Here is a 21,272-nt window from a genome sequence, read left to right on the forward strand (position 1 = left end):
ATTACTGTCAAAGACATCTCCTGTATTGAACAAGTGCTCATGGCTCTTAAGGTATGCATTTTAGGGCCCATGTTTACTGGACTTTTTTAACCTTGTTTTGGTCCATACTATCACCTCTGAAAGTTCCTACCTACAATCTTAGCAACAACAGTAGTAGTACATGTATTCTCCACTGTCAGAGGTGTCATAACGGTTTTCAGTTACAACTTTCAACTCATTTGTTTCCAGCACAGGGACCCTTACCTCAAATTGATACATTTATCCTTCTCCATCATCCTTGAAAGTCTGTAACATCATTGTAGAACCACCCTGTGTACACACAAATTTACAGGCACAAGCACCTATTATTTTGACGCTCTGTAGTGTCGTCGGATGAACTTTCCAGAAGTGGGTTCCTATGTAGGACTTGGTAGATGAAGTCCTCGATAAAGTCCTCTTTACAGCCTCTAGGGGCTTGTGGAAAGGATTTTAAAACAACCTGAATATAGGACCAAAAATTTGTTTACATGGGTGTAAATGACAAGAAATAAATTACGTTTATTCTTGTTAGATTATGAATAAAGAAACTTAGTTCAGTTAACAATAAACAGAGTTTCATAGGATTATGTAAAATTGCATCAGAATAGCACAAACTTAGTGTAAAATGTTAACATTTAGCTAAATACAACTGTTCCTTTTTTTAAACTGTTACTTCTCTATGACACTTGGAGGGAGAGGGACCAAATAACATTAATCCGAATTCTACCGTTTCTTCTGTATTAATATCCTCAGTGGGATCTCTTCTCCCTTCCTCCAAGATTCATTACCCGTGTCACAGTCATTAACGCCAATAATAAGGATATCAGTTGCAACGTCAGAGTACGGGTGGTCTTTGCAGAGTATATAAAGGGTGAAACACTTCTTGCTGTTTTTTCCCGCAGGAACAATCTCCACGGCACACCAAGCCACGTGTGCAGTAAATTGTCTTGCAGGTGCTGCTTCTTTAGTTGGTGGGACTAGGCAAGAGGCCAAACTTTGAAGCCTTCCGATCCCATTGCAGTGAATCTAGTGGGTCAGTTTTTCGAAACTTCCACCTGCAAGCACATTCTCAGAGAGTGCTGTCGAGCAGTTGCTCGTGTAGGAGGCGAAGAGGTGAGGTCGAATGTTGTCTTCAACAGTTATTTATTAGAAGATTTGATAACGAAGTACGTTAGTCAGTGACTTTGTTTCATTTTCAAAGTACAGTGCATTGCTATGAACTTCTTCCCCGTATCGTAAGTCTCGTCGGCAGTAGCACGGGAATTGCTGAGTATCTCTGCTGCTTTCTGTAGGTTGTTTTTTGTCTCCAGTGCCTCGAGGAGTATGTTTTCCTTTGCCAAAAAATGACGAAGCCGGAACGCAGCCTATAAATGTGTGTAAGAACAGACTGCCATCTTCCTATACTCGAGACAACTTGAAATTTATGGGGCAGTAGATTATGTCGCCTTGTCTGTCTTTGTATGACAGCAGTAGAAAAATGTTGGGGACTATTTGGATGAAGAGGTCAGAATTGCAAAAAGGTCAGTGTCTTTCAAACTACTACACAGTGCCGAGCAATGTCGAGTTCAGAAGCTGCTCGCTTCATATTGAAGTGCGTACCCTTAAGTTGTGCAGTCAGCAAAGAAATCGGGTGCTGTTTTTTTTTGACAGAAACAAATCTTTTGCCACCGTTACTAATGGTGTTTCATTAAACACGAAAGTTGGTGCAGTTCTTTGGGTGGCTTTGCGCAGCCACTCAGCTGATTTCGCGCTGTTGTCAGTTGTGACATCAGGGTATCCGCTGAACACGGTTGTGACCTTTCTGCCATACCAAAGTATGTAAGCTAAGTATTTTGTAACTGTTGAAGGAAATAGTTATTTTGCCTCCTTTGCTACTCTATGCAACAGAAACTATGCCATCTTGAAGTCAGTTGGATCTTTAAAGGCATCAAACAACTTATATAATACAGCTTTCAGTGTTTTCCACGTGCCTATGTAACCAGAGAATGAGTGTGTTGAAAAGTAGGCCTACCTGCAGACAAACAAATTACTGTACTTGGCATATTGTGTCTCCCACATGGCTTCTGTTAACAGTTTGTGAAACTGTCTTATTGAGCTTTTCTTACCAAGAGTAAAAAATATCCTCTACCATACCTTTATAGCAGTAACTGTAGCATAAATAGCTAATTTTTACATCTCGCAACCTGTTAGTACGTAATTTTTCCAGCTGACCTTCACAACTTTCATTTCGATGATCAGAATTACTGCACCACCACAGAGAAATGGTTCCATCTCTTCCATGCTTAGCTTCTATGTCAACAGCACAAGCAGATGAATTACGTAGGCCTACTTTTTATCTAAAATTTGTCACAACTGTAGGACTACTTCAAGAAACTTGCATTATTAACCTATGACTTCCTTTAAAATGTTCCTACATCCTGAAAGTAGTGTAAATGCTTCAACACAAAATCAGACACAACATCAAAATTAAGAGAAAAGTGTCACATATAGGACATGGGGGTAAAAGCAATTAACTGAAAACAAAAATGAACTGCCAGTTTTTTTTAGCACACAGTAAAATTTATCACAGCTTTAAACTTTTTTTGCTTACAGATGGTGTGTTTTCAATCTCTGACATACTTGTAAATCAAAAATGGTACACATTTTCATAACATATATTTCTCAGGAAAGTAGGCTTTACAAAATGTTGTCCCTTCTAGAAATCTAAACAGTGAATGGAATTTATCTTCCAATTTTTCCTGTTGCCCATATTTATGTAAAAATGCATACAATTGTCTGTCAATGTTAGTTAAAAATGCTTTAGGCTGTCACTTGCATACAGTAATTGTTTGTTTAAGGTACCAAATTCCCTGAAACTTGCAACTGTATGATACTCTGTGAGTGTTGGCGAAAGCAGAGTCGTCTCACAGTCATCAGAGTCGGTTCCAGGTTTTTAACTCGTGTTTTGCAGTATGTAACCAGCTACATATGCAAGTGCTTCTCTGGCATTCCTTACATCAGCCTCTTCACCACCGCCACCACTGCCACCGCCACCACCATCAGCAAGGACACTATACAAAACATTTTTGTCAGCTATGCAATAGTCTTTAGTGGAGTCAAGAAAGCTCTCATTACGTGATACCAGAAATTGCCTTAAATCGCTTAATGGCATACATCCTTACAGTCACCTAATGAATTTGTAGGTAGGGGCATGTTGTTGATTTTAACTGTTTTCAGTGTTGCTTTGAACTGAAAGCTGGGTGGGTAGGTGTTTGAGACACCATGTTGCCTCGCACAACAAAAAACATTTTCCAGTGGATCTCAATTGAAGGCTGTCATGCTTAAAAAATTGAAGCCAATTTTTTAAAAACTGTTTCAAATGAATATCAGTAATCTTGTTTTAATTTGCCATCCACTTACAAAACTGAACATTGTTGTCTTGTCTCTCCTTGTTCCTAGCTTCAGCACTTTTCAACTTTTCAGTTCCAGGGCACACTTGGAAGACTTGCCATCTTGTGGATAACAATGGAAGCTGTTTAGTGAATTGCATAGGCAGTCTATCTTTTCAACAAATTCTGCGGTATATATTGCCTCTGCAGGTAAAATATTAAATGTTCCATAGGTCTCAATAACGGCAGCAACTGTGTGACTAAGCTGGGCTGCAACCACTTCGTAAAAAAAAAAAAAACCTTAAAGTCAAAATGACTCCTCTGCAATTTTGGCAAAGTCTTCAACATCATCTGCTGATCCAGGAGAAAAGTCCTCTGAATAAATTCATAAATGGCCTCTTTTTTTAAAAACCCAAATTGTATTTTATTTCGTAGTAGACCATTCCTCTTTAGTAAGTGTGAATGACATAAATCACAGCGGTAGCTTCATCACTAACTAATTTCGCTCTGTAGAGTTCCTTATGTGCTCTCTGGTCAGTTGTAGCCTGGTACCAGACTGTACGAACTATCTTTAGCCATATTTCTTGCAGTTGCCTTATAAAATAGGTAATGAGAACTGTAGTAGTCCTCGAAACTGAGTTCTGAGTGATGTAATATGCTATAACCTGCTTCCAACTTTCATGTATGCCCCTGACTAGGAGTAACAATGCATGTCTCTCCAAAGACATTTCAGCAAACAGCAAAGCACAACATTTGACACTGTTGCAAATTGCATTTATTACATTCATCACTGCAGGATTCAGTCGTGGGCTCGAAAGGTACAATAGACAACAGATGCCTCACAGACGGTAGGCAACGATGAACTGACAGGCGAGGGCTTCTCTCGTATCAGGACAGAGCAGATACCTCATCCACATTGCTGGTCAATGGGTGGTCCTTAACTGGCTGTTTGCAAAAACTCTGGCTACATAATTTAATTTTTTTTGTGAAAGAGAAAATATTGCTACCATACAAATTATTGAGTGTTTTAGTTCATTTTTTCCAAGATGTAGCTTTGTTTTAAGTTTTTCTAGCCCTGTTAAAATATTTCTATGAATCTTGTACATTTTTGATTTTCTGGGACATAAGTCTGCTTTTGAAACTTCCATTACTCAAAACTCCACTTTTCTCATTAAAAGATGTTTCAGCTAAGCATGCATACTGACCATCTGTAGGTTCATTTTGAGAGGGAACAAAAAATTTACACAGTGTATCATCAGAGAGTTACACGGCTCAGCGCAACTAGTGCTCGGTAATTTACTAACACTGGTTTCATCCGATCCACTTCTGATATTAGCAGCTCCATAATGAACACTCGTCAAATGTTTTGGAAACTAGCACCTGTTTAGCACATGCTTAATTTTTATTCATAAAATCTTCTTCAAAGAAATGGTCCTCACAAACAAAAGCGGTATGACAGTCCACATCAAGTGACAGCTTGCAAACACTTTCCTGCAGCAGAAGCGACTCTTGAGATTTTGTGGGGAAACCTGTAGGAATGCTGGTTGTTAATATCCAGATGAAAAGCATGGGAATTCATAGGAGTATTTCAGTTCATGAAATATTCTGAAAAATAGTTCAATATATTCACTGTAACAACTGTTAATCACACATCAATCTTATTTAAATAAACAAAAACAAAACCACACAGCTTAATTCATGATAAAAAAATTATACATTTCATTTATAAATAATTAAAATACTGTAAATCAGATATCTTAAATCAGTATTAATTGTAGACTCTTTTTGAGCGGTAAATCTTACAGAATTTTAAGTGTACGGTCCTATTATAACCAGGATGTAACAAAATATAATTTGCATATGCAGATATGAAATGAGAAAGACTATAAAAAGAAACCAAACTGCAGATTGCAGTACAGAATGACACAGTTGGATCCCATCGGACAGCTTGTCGGATATTCGTGTGGGCTCCAATTGGACAGTTAGATAGCTTCACGACTCTTATAGCGGCTCTAGTGATCTGGAGATGAACTTCTCGGCACGTTGCCAGATTTTCTGTATAGCCTTCACTCCTGTGGCGGCTCTGGACTAAGTGTGTCCTCTAGTGCCACAAAGGAGTTGCCAGTGGCGGCAATTCTGCCCTGTCGCACTCGGAGCCACTTCACTAAGGGACTCTGTGCGGACGCCGCTTAGTCGCAGCTCCGACATTGTCGTCCTTTCTATTGTACGAGCTGGACTCCGTTTCTTGCTACATAATTTGTAATGAGTCTCCGTACGTTAGGAAAAATAAGCTTAAAGTAAATTTGTTACATTAATTGTTCGTTAATCGTTTCTTCTCCTGTCCAGTTTTCCTACGATGACTGTTGCCACACCACTATGTAGCCCACCTCTCTTTACCGTCGTATACGAAGATGTACCTGACACGGACCATATTTCCAGTTTTGCTGGGCAGAATACACGTCCACATTGACCAGTCCACGTGAAAGGATTACCTGTTTTACACAACCAATGTGTGGTGTCTGCTGGAGCTCCCTGGAACTTTCGGTAGTACGATACTGTCCCTAAGGAGGACTGTAACTGCTTCACAGCTGTCGGCCCGGTCAGCACGGCTGTCGATTATATCTGTTTGTCGGTCGGTCAAATTCGTGCAGCAGAGTTAATGTGGCCCGAGTATTCGATTTGTGGTTTGAAAAAACTGCACTTCTCTAAGTTGCTCTTGAACCCACTTTCCTGCAGGACCTGAAACACAGTCTCACATTCGTTAAATGTCCTTCCGGCGTGTGTCCGGTTGTGACAATGTCGCACTTGCACATCCTGATCTGGCTGCTCCAAAAAATGCCGGAAGATCACAGGTCCGCTGGTGGTGCCAAACCCCAGTCTGAAATTTAGAGAGGCCTCGGGGAATATTTACCACTAGAACTTTCTGACAGGGCTGGTGTGAGGGAAGCCAGATTGTTTTGTCCTTAATTGTAAGGTCGATAGAAAGCTTAGCCTTTCTTCAATCTTGTTAACATCCGTGGGTCTGCTTTGCTGGGAAGAGGGGCTTTGCTCTGCAGGCAGAGGCTGTACACCCCTCTCAGTTGCAAGCGTGTTAAAAGTTCTACCGAGCTGAGCAGTCGTCCTGACAGCGTTTCTTAAAACAGTTGGGGCACGACAGTAGTGGTCCCCAATTTTTCGACTTCAATTGGAAAGTTGGCCTGCTGTGCAGTGTTTTTGCAACCTGCCGTTGCTGGCGAGATCAAATTACGACCATTTCATCATCTCTGAGCCACATGTCATTGGTGACTGCTGCTGCGTCTGCCTGTGTTTCTAAGTGCTCGGATCTTGTGCCTCTCTCAGCTTCCTTTGCTGTGCCATCACCTGCGCAATGCTCACTTGAACAGTATGGTCGTATGACTGAGTTGAATCCATTATTAAACAGTGCCACTTTCTGTGTTAGGACTGAAAGAACACAGAATCAATTACTGACATTATTTATTATTCACACCACAAATATATAAACCAAATTCGCATGCTTAAGTCCATTCTGATAAACAGTGTCCAGGTAGTCTGATGAAGTGTAGACAATGAATGACGGAATATGCCAGAGCGCTAGTCTATAATCCGCAGTGCGGTCCTAGCTGTCGATCGTCAACGTCGGTAGCAACGTAGCACAGCACAGCGAAGCGAGATGAACTGACTGTAGGGCGGGCGCATTCATTTAAGTAATGCCACTCTCAGTAACTGTGCCTTCGCGATCGTGGCGGTGGCCAAATGCGAGAATCGCTTACGGATCACTACGGTTCGCCCTCTATCGGCCGTATTCGAGTCGGTCTGCGTGGCCAGCAGCGATTCCTCGTATGCTGTGCCTAGTGATGTCGTCGTCGGTCTCTGTGGTGGATTGCCCGAAGTAGTTGTAGCCGGCCACGGGGCTATCACTGCTCGGACTGTCTCCCTTCTTCGTATCTGGCCGCGATGTGAAGTGGCAGTCACTACAGAGAGTTGCTTTGAGAGATTGACGTTTGAGGTGTTTACTTCTCATAACATAGATATAGAAAATTGCAAAATTTTGAGTGCCGTGTGGTCTCCTCGTGACAATAAAACACGGCAGGCCCCAGAGTCGGCAAGAGCACAGTGCCTGCAAGTTAACTGGTTAATTATTAAAATAAAGGACACTAATTCGAATCTCGGGCAGCATAGAGACGGAATGGCAGGTTTCCCTGGGAGTGAGAGTGCAGATGTGAAGCGAGTGGTTTCCGCAATTTATCGAGCTGAAATTCCTAGTCTCTGTCGAGCGAGTCATCTGGCGATCGTATTTCCGCAGGTTCCTCGAGCACCGAATCCCGATAGGGTGCGGCTGTGACCAGTATCTCGACTTTCCCGTAATCTTTGGAGGTACAGTGTTGAGCCACAGCAGACTCGCCAGGCTGTGGAAGGTGAGTGTATCCCAACTGTTTGATGCACTCGTTTCACCTCAGCCCTCTCGGAGGAATTACTGTTCCACACCTTTGCTGCCTGGCATTCCGACACTCGCCTTCTGTGGATTTGCTGCCTCGGCAGTTGCTACATTTTATCCTTAGACGCATAAAATTATATGGGTATTGGACACTCTTGTGCCAGTTGCCTTATCTCTGGTGTACACACGTCTACAACAAACTGTATCGCTGTGACAGGTGATTTTAATTCGGTCACTGACTTGTCTGAAGACAGTTGTACGATTATCCTCCCAAGTATTGAAACAAGATTTATTACTGTCCCAGTTGCCCACCCGAAATACGATGAAGTATGTATCTGCCGGAAGAACTTCAAGAACCATAAGAAAATGTGTGCTTTATTGAATTAAGATAATTCATTCCCTTCAATAAATTTGAGTTTACTTTATTATCCATTTGTTGTCTACATCAACTACCGGTCATTGGTAGCAAATCATAAGAAATGCTCAACACTTGTAGTGTGGGAGCTGTGAATCACTGCGTGCATGGGCGTATGCACTCCCCCCTCCCCAAACCCCCTCCCCCCCCACCCCACCCACCCGCCCACACACCCGCCCCCCCCCCCCCCCCCACACACACACACACACACACACAAACACAAAATTCCTAATACAACAACCAGATGCGCATTGTTCTTCATAACATTTCAAACAGCTGTACCCCACATTGCGGCAGTACTTTCTCAGTTTGTGGCCCTAACGACAGCTCAATTTTTTATTTTTATTTTTTTATGTCGAAGTGTCCCCCTAACTTAGCTGTCTGCTCGAACGGTGTTCCGGCAGATCGTTCATCCCGGATGAGAACTTGGTGTTCTGCCCCGAGAAGCTGATGACAGCGGTGCTGGCCCACGCGCACTACCTGCCCGACAGCTGGCGCGGCCAGGCGCACACGGCGCGCGTCCGCGACGAGTTTGCCCAGCTCTTCCAGTACAAGGCGGTGAGTAGTGGACTAGCACTAGAACAGTAGTAGTAGTAGTAGTAGTAGTAGAGTAGTAGTAGTAATTTTTTTCACAACAAAATATTGGGTGTGTTGTGCTATTACAGTTTAAGAATCTTCAAACAATGTAATTGTGGACTTATGTATCAGGTTTTGTTTATCTGCCAGTCATTCACCTTATTACGTCACCTGTCCACCAGAATTAGTTTTTACTGAACCACAGACTTTAGGTGTGTGCTTACTTAAGTTTAGCCAGATTCTTTGGAAACACTCACAGAGTATCACACATTTGCAAAAATGGAACAATGATTACGATGTTCATACAGTGGTTTTTGAATGGCACTGTGATGGAGAAACAGATTTCTACCAACAAGGATTTGAGCATACGTTGTTTATGAAGATGTGCTATGTTAAAAATAGTGTCACATGGGAAGTTCAATAGTTATGAAATACCATTTACTTTTGAACTTATATCTACAAGTGAGCTCATTCTTAGCTTTTGAGCATATTTTATGACAAACTTCAACTGTTTGGCAGTCAGTATTGACATTTCTCTGAATAAAATTTAAAAAAAATCTTGATTCCCCCCCTCGCAGAAGGGGGGGGGGGGGAATGGTTTATGTGGGAAATGTGGAATTTGGTGTTAAAAATGCAGATAATTGTGTAACTGTGGGGAAAACATATTTAATGTAGACAAAATACAATTCAGTGATTGCTCTTAATTTAACCACTTAAAAGAATTACTTACAAGTAACAAAAAATAATTTGATTTGGTAACACGTCTAAGTTTACAACTTGAAACGATGTTCTTTATGTAGTCAAGATGATTCATTTTACATTCATCTATTTGTTGAAGTCGCAAATGTAATGATCTTTCCCAGCTCCTGCACACTCGAGGTGAACCCGCGTCTTACCAAATATTCCATATTGCCCGATGTGCCATTTAGACTTCACAGCATAATAGCAAAAGTTACTTGGTCTGCCATAACAACATGTCACTTACTTTTTGCAGTCCCTTTAAATAAATACAAATGAACATACATAAAGACAATGTGGAGTGTTGTCGTAGATGCGTAAACTTGCCTAGTGTGTTGTCAGTGTCACACCACTATTTAGAGTAAGATTCCCTGTGCCTGTTACTATTCTGTGAAACATACATTATGTCAGCGTTTATCCAGCTCAGGTGGAGGAAGTGGCTGCTGAAGTTCTGGGTTTGAATCCAGATACGGCACACAGTTTCATCCACTGGGAAGTTCTGCAATGGTGCAGACTCTATCACAGAAAGAAAAGGCAGAGAGATCAATTATGAAAGAATAATTCCAACATTATATTACCAAAGGATCAGTAACATTTTCAGTCTTATTTTATCCTCGTGTTTCTGTCTCAGTTGCGTCGACAGTTTGGATTAATGGTGACTGGTTTCGAATGTGTTTCATTATTGAACCGATACCCGAGTCGGCCTGAAATGATTAATGAAATAACAAATGTACATTTTGGACTATTTACAAAATTCAAATTTGAACATTCTTGTGTCCTTAATTTAAGTACCTACTGTACTGTACTGTTCCTAACTGTAGACATTTCACTTACATTGGGTTTCAAGTTGAACAGTTGTGAAGAGCTTGAAACATACAAATGTTACTTCATTAATAATTTCACATCCAGTAGGGTAATGGTTTGATAATGAGTGGACATGTGAGAAACTGGTTACCATTATTCCAAATTGTTGGTCGAACTGAGACAAAAAAAATTAAGGAAACTAAAAATCAATGAGAAAAAAGGGGAAAAAATGGAAAAGTTGAAGTATCAGTCTGCCTCATGCCCTAGGTATACGTACTGGAGGAACTGGCTTCGCCGCTGGTGACGCCGTTCGTCATCATCTTCCTGCTGCGGAGGCACGCACTCGACATCGTCGACTTCCTGCGCAACTTCACCGTCGAGGTGGTTGGCGTCGGCGATGTCTGCTCGTTTGCCCAGATGGACGTCCGCCGGCACGGCAGTCCCGCCTGGCAGGCCGGCGCCCCCGACCCGGACGTCGGCGTGACCCCGGCTCGTGACCCCTACGCCCAGGTCGGTGCCACACGTGCGCAGTTCGGTCTCGGAGTGTAAGGAGCTCGTGCACGAGTGACAGATTGCTGGCAGCGATCTGTCGCCCACATTCGGTCTCTCACTTATGGTCCACTGGACACGATTAGAGGTTGATTCCTTCTCAATGAAAAGGAATGTCAAAACGTTGCAATGTGTGTCTCGCTGATGAAACAGTGAGGGCTGATAAATTACCACATGCTGTGAGAATGTGCAGAAGTCTTTTGGGAATTTAGGTAACAGAATGTCCCCCCTCTGTACCTCGTAAGTGTTGGTGGATGAGAGGCACGGCAGTTCAGATATACTTAATTTACTCTACACATATTATCGTAAAACTTAATTTGTGTATTGTCGTAAAACTAATGTTATTAGATAAAGCTAATTTAGGAGTATACCATTTATAAGGCTGTTGATGAGTGTTGCTACTGAAGTGTTATGGCAAGTGCCACAATCCAATATCTGAGAAACTTCACTCGGTGGCAGAGGAGTCAAAATAAGCACAAACCTTTCAGCTTATTTGTATATACTTGTTGAGAAAATGACCATGAAGATTTTGCGACAGAAATTAGATGCCTTTTAGCACATGACATTATGGGTCCAACTGGTAGCCTAGTGGCTAGCGACTCGACCTCTCACTTTCGCAACCAGTGTTTGAAATCTGATTATTTATTTATTTGTTTGTTTATTTATTTATTTTATTTTTGTCATATATCTAACTGTGTCATATATCTACCTGTGTCTACATGTATGTTTCTTATAAAGTTTGGGGATCCAGGTGTGTTATAGTAATTGTAAAATTACGATTAGGTTTCACAATGTGTGTGTGTTATTTTCAAGGGGGGGGGGGGGTGTATGTCTTTCTTAATTCACATATTCTTATATGAATTATTAATTCTAAATATTTTATTTTTATGTTTATTCTTCAAGAAGTTTGTATACATCCCCGTGGATGATACTGACCGCAGAAACATGGGAAACAGAAATTCTTAGCATCAAAGTATCATGCAATGGCAGGTTTACCACAGCAACATTTCTCGTATGAGCCTTACTCAGAAAAGAAAATTTGGTAAAATTGCCAAAGGTTCCACTTGTCAGCAATAATTTTGCGGCATTCCATGCATAACAGTTCACTTTTCTGAAAACTGGTGCTTGCAGTTGAGTATGAATTGAGTCACGCTACAGGAATTTCACCAAAAACAATTTCAAATAATTTTTCCATTCTTTTTTTTCTTATTTTAATGTGTTCACCACCCATACAATTAAAAGTCTTATAAGGAAAACATTATTCCGAAAACATTTGTGTACTAAAATGATTGTGAGTGCACTTGTGGAATATAAGGCTGTGTAGTGGAAACAGCAAAGCTATAGATGTGTGAAGGACCGCGTCTAACAGAAATTGAAGCCAGGATGGTTACGGGAACATAGTATATATTGGAGGGAGAGCTCCCACCTGCAAAGTTCAGAAAAGCTGCTGTTGTAGGAAGTATGCAGGTTGCACAGGCTGCGAAGCAGTCATTGAAGTGAAGAAAGTTTTGTTTGGCAGCATGCTCAGAAACTGGACGGTCCAGCTGTTTCTCGGGCACAGTCTCTCTCAGTGGCCATTAGTGTGGACAGACAGCTCATCGGTTGTTGGGCCCACGTGTGGTTGCACCTTAGCTCGTAGATCACGTTATTGCTTTCACAGGCAGCCCTGCCCTTGGTGAGACAGGTGATGCCTGTGACCAGAGTAGAGTAGGTGGTGGCGGGAGGATGTATGGGACAGGTCTTGCATCTAGGTCTACTACAGGGATACGAGCCGTGAGGCACGGGGTTGAGAGCAGGCGTTGTGTACGGAGGGAAGAAGATATTGTGTACGTTCGATGGGTAGCGGAATACCACTGTGGGAGGGTTGGGGAGGATACTGAGTAATAAATTCCTCCTTTCAGGGCACTATTGTAGTTAAAACCCTGTCAGAGAATGTGATTTAGTTGCTCTGGTCTTGGGTGGTACTGAGTGATGAGGGGAATGCTCCTCTGTGGCCAGACAGTGTGACTTTGGGAGGTGGTTGACGACTGTAGAGGTAAGGCACAGGAGGTCTGTTTCTGTACAAGCTTTGGAAGGTAATTACTGTGTGTGGAGGCCTCAGTCAGACCCTCGGTATATTTTGAGACGGGCTGCTTGTTACTACAGATGGGACAGACACAGGTGGCTAGGCTGTACGGAAGGGACTCCTCAGTGCGGAATAAGTGGCGGCAGTTGAAGTGGAGGTTTTACTGGTGGTGGTAGGTTTGATACGGATGGAGGTACTGATGTAGGCATCTTGGAGGTCAGATGTTGAGGTTCTGGAGGGATGTGGATTGCGTGTCCTCAGCCTCGATCCAGATTATGAAGGTGTCATCAGTGAACCAGATGAGGGGTTTGAGAGTCTGTGTGATTAGGAAGGATTCCCCTAGATGGCCCAAGAATAGGTTGATGTTGGATGGTGGCATACGGGTGCCCATTACCATATGTGGGATTTGTTTCTAGATAATGCCTTCAAAGGATAAGTAATTCTGGGTGAGAATATAGTTGGTTGTGGCGACTGGGAAGGAGGTTGTTGGTTTGGAATTCATTGGGGAAGGTAGTGTTAATAGTGGCAAGGCCACAGGTATTATGGATGTTAGTGTAAAGGGAGGTGGCACCAATAATAGTGAGCAGGGCACTGTGTGGTAAAGGAACAGGAAATCGTAATCTTTTATATAGGAGAGTAGGTTGTGGGTGGTAGTCCGAAGGTGTCGGCCTACGAGAGCAGAGATTCTCCCAGTGGGGGTGCACTTATCAGTCACAATGGGGCATCCTGTGTGGTCGGATGTATGGACGTCAGAAAGCGTGTCGACGGTACGAGTGCGGGGAGTGGTAGAGGTGAGGGGGCAGACTGACTCTGGGGTGAGGTTTTGTACGGGCCTAAGGATTTGAGGGGGGACAGAGATCTTGCTGGATTTCTGGGATGGGGTTATTGTGGCAAGCTTTCTAGGTGGATGAATCTGACGCCGTGTGGAGTCCTGCCTGATACTGCCAGGTAATAGTTGCAGGTGAAAATAAAAGTGGTGGACTCTTTGTCAGCAGGTAGGATATAAGGTCTGCATCCATTTTGAGGTGGTGGATTGTGGTTGTTTCTTCAAATGTAAGGTTAGCCTGCATGTTGAGGAATTTGGGGAATGACTGTGAGAAAGGTTCAAAATTAAGAAATTCTGAAAAGTTAAAGCATGGTGACTTGGGGGGCACTGGGGTGGATGGAGGAGTGAACTGAGTCAGGCAGGGTTCAGCATCGGTGTTTGGTTGTACCCCCGATCGGTAGGGTTGGTGGCGAAAATATGTTCCCACCAGGAGAAGGAGAGGAGGTCTTTAACAAATCCTGCATAATTGAATTTAGGTCAGGGGCAAAAGTTGAGGCCTGTGGAAAGAACTGCTGATACTTCTGTGGGACTAAGGCTTTTGTAGGAAAGATTCATGACTGTACTTAGTCTGTTTGGGTTCTGGGTTTTGTGTAGTGGTGGGTGTGAGTTTTTGAGCTGGGGTAATTGTGTTCGTCTGCAAGGCAGAGTTTGTCTGCTATGAGTGGATGTGGAGGAGATTTGGAGGTTGTTACAGAAGTGGTGGAGAGTGGTAGACAGACGGGAGTCACAAGTGAGCAGGGCGGAGAGTATTTTGATACGGTTCTGTGTGCGTTGCTCTAGTTCCTGGAGGGCAAGGGTTTGTGTGCAAGATGGGATCAAGTAATTTAGGATTGCACAGTTGAAGAATTTTACAAATGGAGAGGAGGAGATACTGTAAGGAAGTCTGGGCCTGATTTTCATTGTTTTGTAGGGCTGTGTTGGTGAGGGTTAAGAACTGGCGGAAACTGAACAGGTGGTCAGAGGGGCAGGACGGCTCGCAGCCAGCGGTCAGTAATTTGACAGTAAGGCCATTTGGGAGGATTCCACGAGCTAAACAACCGCGCAGGAACAGTATGTGGGACTGGGTTCTGACTAGGGATAGGAATCTTTTCTGTATTGGTGCAGATGGAACGAGGAAGGATCTGTGTTGGAGTATAAAAAATTCTTAAAAATATGTGAATAACGTAGAAATAAAAGTGAAAATATTTGCAAAGATACAAGCAGTACCCTCACTTTGACAGTGGCACTACCGTTCCACCCTTCACAATTTAATTCTACTGGATACAGTGTTACAGGAGTCTTTCTTATGTCGAAAACATTTGGTTTGTGTATTTAGTGACCTCAAAAAAGCGTACAGAGCTTCTCGGGGGTACAACGTTCTTCGCCAAGTTCACGAGTGGGGACTACGTGGACGTCTACCGCTTCTTAGCCAGTTCTCCCTCTCGGACCGACTCTTTTGATACTGTGTTTGTGATGCCTTGTCTGACTGCTGTGTTTGAGAGAATGGGGTCCCGCAAGACAGTGTACTCACTGTCACATTGTTTGCCGTTGCTATCGGTGATTTCCTCCACAGTGAGGAGCTGTGTCAAATTCTCCTCATTTGCGGATGATTTCACAATCGTCTTCTCTTTCTCCAATCTTACGGTGACAATGAGGTAGCTACAGCTGACCGTCAGGAGGCTGGAAACCTGGGCCAAGACAACTGGTTTTCAGTTCTCACTAGAGGGACTACCTGTGTCAATTTTAACTGTACTTGTCAAAGTTTTAACTGACCAGACCTCACAGTGGGAGACAGTATTTTATGTTTCCAGGAGACTCTGTGCTTTTTTTGTTTATTATTTGACTCAATATAAACTTGGCTCCCACACCTGAAAGACTTATGAACAAGAGGCTTCCAGTCATAGAACATTTTGAAATGCCATAGTGAAAAAGCATGGGGAACTGACAGGTCCCGCTTCCTGCAGTTTCATAGGGCATTTGTTCAATCGCATTGAGATTATGGCAGCACGCTCTACAGATCAGCTCGTACTTCCTCCTCGAGATGTTAGACGCTGTCCAGTATTAGGGCATTCAGATGCAGACTCAGCCTGTCGGACCATCCCAGTTCAGAGCCTGTGTGGAGAGGCTGGTGAAACAACACTCTGGATTCGGCGACATATAATTTTGGCCCAAAGGCACTGAAAATCTCAGCATAACCTCAGTCATGGGCATTTAGTTCAGTGGTCCAACTCAACTTTGAAAGTATTTCAGGAATCCATCCCTTGCGACCGAGCCATTTGGGATATGTGCTACTGGCTGTCTCGAGGATCAATCGGACCTACAGAATACACAATCATTGCCATCTTATGAATGGTGGCCTGTGTGTGGTTCCCAAGTCGTGCAGTGACCGTAAACCATAAAATTACAAAATTTGCAGCAACCAGTCACAAAATCATGTTTTATTTATTCACTTTTGCAAATCAGTTTCAACTGATTAACAGCCATCATCGGTGCTTTCAACGAATATGTGCCCTGAGTAGTAACACTGTCTTAAGCAGAGGTCAGACATGCTGTTGGATTACATTGGAATGTAATGGTGCACATTTCGCAGAACAACTAATGAACAAGTGATTCCCCAGGTGTATTTTTCATGTACTGTAGATATATGTCCTGAAACTTCTGGAGGGGATAGCAGTAAACAGAAGTTCTCTTCACTGTGGGAACCGTACTGTTTGTCCATTTAAAGTGCCCATCCAAAGTTGTACCCGAGTTGTTCGTCTTCTTCTGATGCAGTGAAAATGTGATATTGTTGAGGAGAACAGGAGGCAGAAATAACTCCTGACGGGATATTAAAATTATTTGGAATGTCTTTGTATTTAATTTAAGTTGTAAGTTTTGTGCTCACCTCAACACTAAAGACAAATTGTGATTTGTCTGTATGACGACAGTGCCGATATATTCAAGCTCACCACGTAATGAAGCTCACGGTCGTTGGCACAGAAAAGATATTTGCAGGACGGAACTGACGAGGTGTCATTGCCAAATGAGGAGAACAATAGTAAGTCCAGTACCCACCCGTGTGGCATCCCAGAGACGATATGTTGCTAGGGCAACTTCTTGTCCTTACAGGTAACTGTTACCCGAGTAACTTTGAAACTGTGTCAATACACTATATGAACATTTCAGGTGTGTAATTTCTCTAAGCAGAATGTCAAAGCTGACTATCTTGGATGCTTTGTAGAAATGTAGTAATGTCAGTATTGTGATACCGAAGTTGTCTGTGGCAAGTGTTGGGTCGTCAGTTACCTTAACTAGTGCAGTGCTTTTGGCACTGTGGTACTTAGAACCCTGCGCTTGCATTTGTCATACAACACGATTCAGTCAGTCATTTGTGAACAGTGTATTCCAGGGCTTTTGATACAGGGGTAACATACTAATTGGCTAATATTCACAAGGCGATTGGTCATTTTCTTCTCAGGGATAGGTCAAACAGTGCTTCTTTGCCACCAGTGGCGAAATATTCCATTCCTGAGAGGTTGGTAATGACCTAGCAAGGCGGGAGGCAAGCTGCATAACACCTCAAGGTGACCAATCATGGTGCGTTTCAAGGTATTAAGAAATTAAATGTGTTGTCAGTATGCAGGAGGTCATTGCGATGGTGTGATGAGGGGGGGGGGGGAGAGAGAGAGAGAGAGAGAGAGAGAGAGAGAGAGAGAGAGAGAGAGAGAGAGAGAGAGAGAGAGTGCTTGTGTGCATGTCAGAATCCTGACCACAGCTCCCATTGCACCGGCAGGCTGAGGATGGGAAGACGGAGCTGTCGCTGGTGCACTTCACGCTGACGAACCCCGAGTGGCGGCCGCCGACGGCGGGGGCCCGCGGCTTCGTGGCGGCATTGCGCGAGCGCGTTCTGCGCGACGTGGGGGCGGCCGGAGGAGTCGCGAGACCGGGCGGCGCCGTCCCCGCGACTGTCGCCCCCGACGCCGAAGGCCGGGTGTCGCCCGACACCGCGACGGCAGCCGCTTTGGGTCTGGGGCCGCACCGCCTGCCAGACCCCGCCTACGACTACTCGGAGTCGCTCGGCTCCATCTCCGGGCTCGGACTGGGGGTGAGCTCACCTTCCTTCTGTGTCCGAATGTAGCGCTTTTTTCCGCAAACTGGGTATCGGCCTGTGTGATTGAAAGGATGCAGAAACTCGCTTTAAGAAACCTCGGGTGTGTTCACAACAAAATTGCAACTTCGGTACAGGTGTACTGTGGGTATCAATGTTGGGTCTTGTCTTGCTTTATTTTTTATGTAAAAAAATTGCTAGGTACCATTTCATTAATTTTGTCGTACCCATACCTGTTTCAGCACTTTCTGTGCTAAATTCAGTATGTTTTATTGATTTCCTTCCTGAAAATTATCATTACTTGATAACATCTTGTAGAGGTTATATGGATTGTGGCTTGAAGCTATTTATATGTACAAATGAGTGATAATTGGGTGTGCGGGCGCAGGTGCGGTTGTGAGTCTGTTGGCAACCGACCACGTTCGACAAAATGGGAATTAATTGTCTCGTCTAACAGTAGGATAAATGATTTAACACTTGCGCTGATTACTTTTGAATTGAACCATTCCATGGGCATGTGACAGGTTTTTAATTTTCATTTGACTGTCCCTCATAATTTCCTTTGTTGAATCCTGCCTATTCATCGAATATGGGGTGTCTGGGAAACCTTTCTCAGATCACTAGACAAAAATTCGAGCAAATCGTATTAATGAGTTTTATTGCGAAAAGTAAATGACAATACTTAACTTTGAGAATTGCATAGGAGTGACACAAGCAAAGGGCGTCAATCCGAAATAAACAAGCTTCTTCGGTATAACAATTCTAATACAAGTGAAGTAATGAGCTTTGACACTTCTATTCAGGTTGTTAATCTTGAAGCTCCTTTTCAACAGGGCCGCTACCAGTCGAGCACGGTGCTTCTGTGCTCTTCACATAGGGGCCGCTGCTTTCGCATTGTCGTCCTGGACGGGGGTCGATCAGCGTACGATTGGCTGACGTCTTGTCACACCATCTCTGCTCTATCGCTCCCAAGTGGTGTATCGACCCTTAACTTTACATTGTAACATCCTTATCACATCATTTTCTCATGACACCACCAGGCGGAATCCCATCTTGCAATGAGCAGTTACCATAATTTTTTTGTCTCATCGGCAGGTATGAAGTGTAGCTCGTAAACTTACATTGCATATTAAACAATCGTAGTTGGAACCATTTCAATAGTACGTGTCTACAGTGCTACATGTAGGAATGTAAAATGTGTGGTTCTAGGTTGTGCACATCCACGTGCAACCAGTTACACTCATATTTTTTGTACACTCCAAGTGTAAGTAAACTGCATATGCTATGGCACTGTTTTATGTCATCATGTTACAGCCAGTTTAGTTGTACAGATTTTATTTACTGTGTCCTATTTGCTTCTGTCCTTATGTTTCAAGTGCACTTTCCAGTGATGCAATGTAGAGTAAAATAGAGGGAGTTATTCTGAGTCACCTTTGCAGAAATTGCGTCTTTTTTTTATATATATAATAATAATTATTTTATAGCTTTTTTGTCTCTTATATTATGTTTTTTATTTGCTAATGATAAATTTTGTGATACGAAGTTTTTTTGTATTTCATCAAACAGATTAAGTAGCATCCTTGTATGTTACATAAGATCTCAAATTTCCCAATGCTGTGGATGTGCCGATTCAGTATTAGATACCCTTACCTAATGTCGCCTGTAATTTTAGCTCCATGTTACTGTGTAATTTAAATGTTTTAGATTGGGCTATTTCCTAATATCTTCTTCACAGCCTTTACTTCCTTTCATCTGTTTTCTTAACGTTAGGTTGCTCATAAAATTAGTCCTTTCACGTTGTGTATCCTAAATCTCATTTAACTTCTTGTGCCCAGTTTGTTGTTAAGTTATTTTTTCAGAGACACCTGGAGTTTTGTTTTTTCAGCCAGTTGTCTTGGAGTTTTGTTTTTTCAGCCAGTTGTTTTACATTCTGTGTTCTGTCCTCCCTGTCTTGTGCCATTTACAACCAGTCCTAGTCTGGGACCGGTACAGTACTTTGTCAGTTTCACGGAGAAAAAAGGCATATGTGAATATATGCTATTATTGTGGTGGTGTGCTTGCCACTCCCAGAGGCATTTTAAAGCTATTGCCAGCGGGAATCGGTTACCCCTTCTGTCTGTGTACATAGCACAATCGAATGTGACAACATTTTTCAAAGTGTTTGCACATTGTCTTCGAGGTTGGAGCGTGGGAACCAGCCTGGTTTTTATATCGGTGGATGTGCGAAACAACATCCAGGCTGGTCAGTATTGACCTTTGTCATTAATTTGTGAGATGGATTCGATCTGGGGCCAGCACACCTCTCAGTGCCCCAGAGGTGAGCCCTGTAAATGCTCACCTATCCAGACGGATCTCCCCTTCCATATAACTGTCTGGAAAACGTCGGTCTTCTACTCCATATTGTTCTTATTATAGTTTCTATATTTTGATACATTTCCTCATTGCTTCATAATTTCTAGGCTTCCTTTTCTTTTTTATTTGTTTTTTGTTATTATTGGACTTAAAAACTTTTCTCACAATTCTTGTGTGTAATATTTCTAGTTTGTGTGAAGGCACTCTGGTGTAACTGCCATGTTGTCGTGCATTATTTTTGCAGTTTCTGATATTCAATTTTTGGCCCATTTCCCTGAATCAACTTTACTACATATTTTAAATTTGTGAACTTTTCTATTCTGTAAAATTTTTGATGCACATTTTGTGTTACTAGTAAATTTGTGTGTTTTTTTTTTTTTTTTTTTTTTTTTTTTTTTTTTTTTTTTTTTTTTCACAGAGATTCTTAAACATGTTCTACAGGCTATATCTATTCTTTGCATTTCTGCACCTGCTACATTTTCAGATAGCATAGCAAAATTATGTGCAAATGCCAGGAAGCTTAGTTTAATACTCTGTTTCTTCCTTCGTAATTCTATTGGTAGTACTTCATATTCATTTGATTTTACATTCCTAATTCTGTTTCTTTTTTCCTAATTGTTGTTGTTGTTGTTGTTGTTGTTGTTGCTTCCAGTCTGAAGACTGGTTTGATGCAGCTCCCCACACTAATCTGGCAGACCTCTTCAGCTCAGCATAACTGCCGCAGCTAACATCCAATTGAACCTACTTGCTGTATTTGTGCCTAGGTCTGCTTGTGCAAGTACACACACACACACACACACACACACACACACACACACACACCCCTCACTTCCCTCCATTACCAAATTAATCCCTTGATATCTCAGGATGTGTTCTAGCAACAGATCTCAAGTTAAGTTGTGCCATCAATAGTTTTTTATTTTATTTATTTATTTATTTTTCCCACCGATTTGATTGAACATCACTTCATTAGTTATTTGGCTGACCCACCTAATCTTCAGCATTCTTCTATAGTAACAGATTTCGGAAAATCTCATATAATTAAATTTTCTTCAGACGT

General features: G+C 42.5%; 1 protein-coding gene across 2 annotated transcripts in view; it reads left to right on the forward strand.

Moving 5' to 3' along the window:
* The window catches only part of LOC126426794 (autophagy-related protein 9A), a 151,259-nt gene that overhangs the window by 93,941 nt on the left and 36,046 nt on the right, over nucleotides 1–21,272 (forward strand). For both annotated transcript variants that reach the window (XM_050088792.1, XM_050088793.1), the window contains exons 10-12: nucleotides 8,641–8,794; nucleotides 10,622–10,864; nucleotides 17,546–17,857. In XM_050088792.1, the coding sequence (XP_049944749.1) occupies nucleotides 8,641–8,794; nucleotides 10,622–10,864; nucleotides 17,546–17,857 (709 nt within the window). The remainder of the gene's footprint in view (nucleotides 1–8,640; nucleotides 8,795–10,621; nucleotides 10,865–17,545; nucleotides 17,858–21,272) is intronic.

Source organism: Schistocerca serialis, chromosome 11 (genome assembly GCF_023864345.2).
Source record: "Schistocerca serialis cubense isolate TAMUIC-IGC-003099 chromosome 11, iqSchSeri2.2, whole genome shotgun sequence".
Classification (NCBI taxonomy): Eukaryota; Metazoa; Arthropoda; class Insecta; order Orthoptera; family Acrididae; genus Schistocerca; species Schistocerca serialis.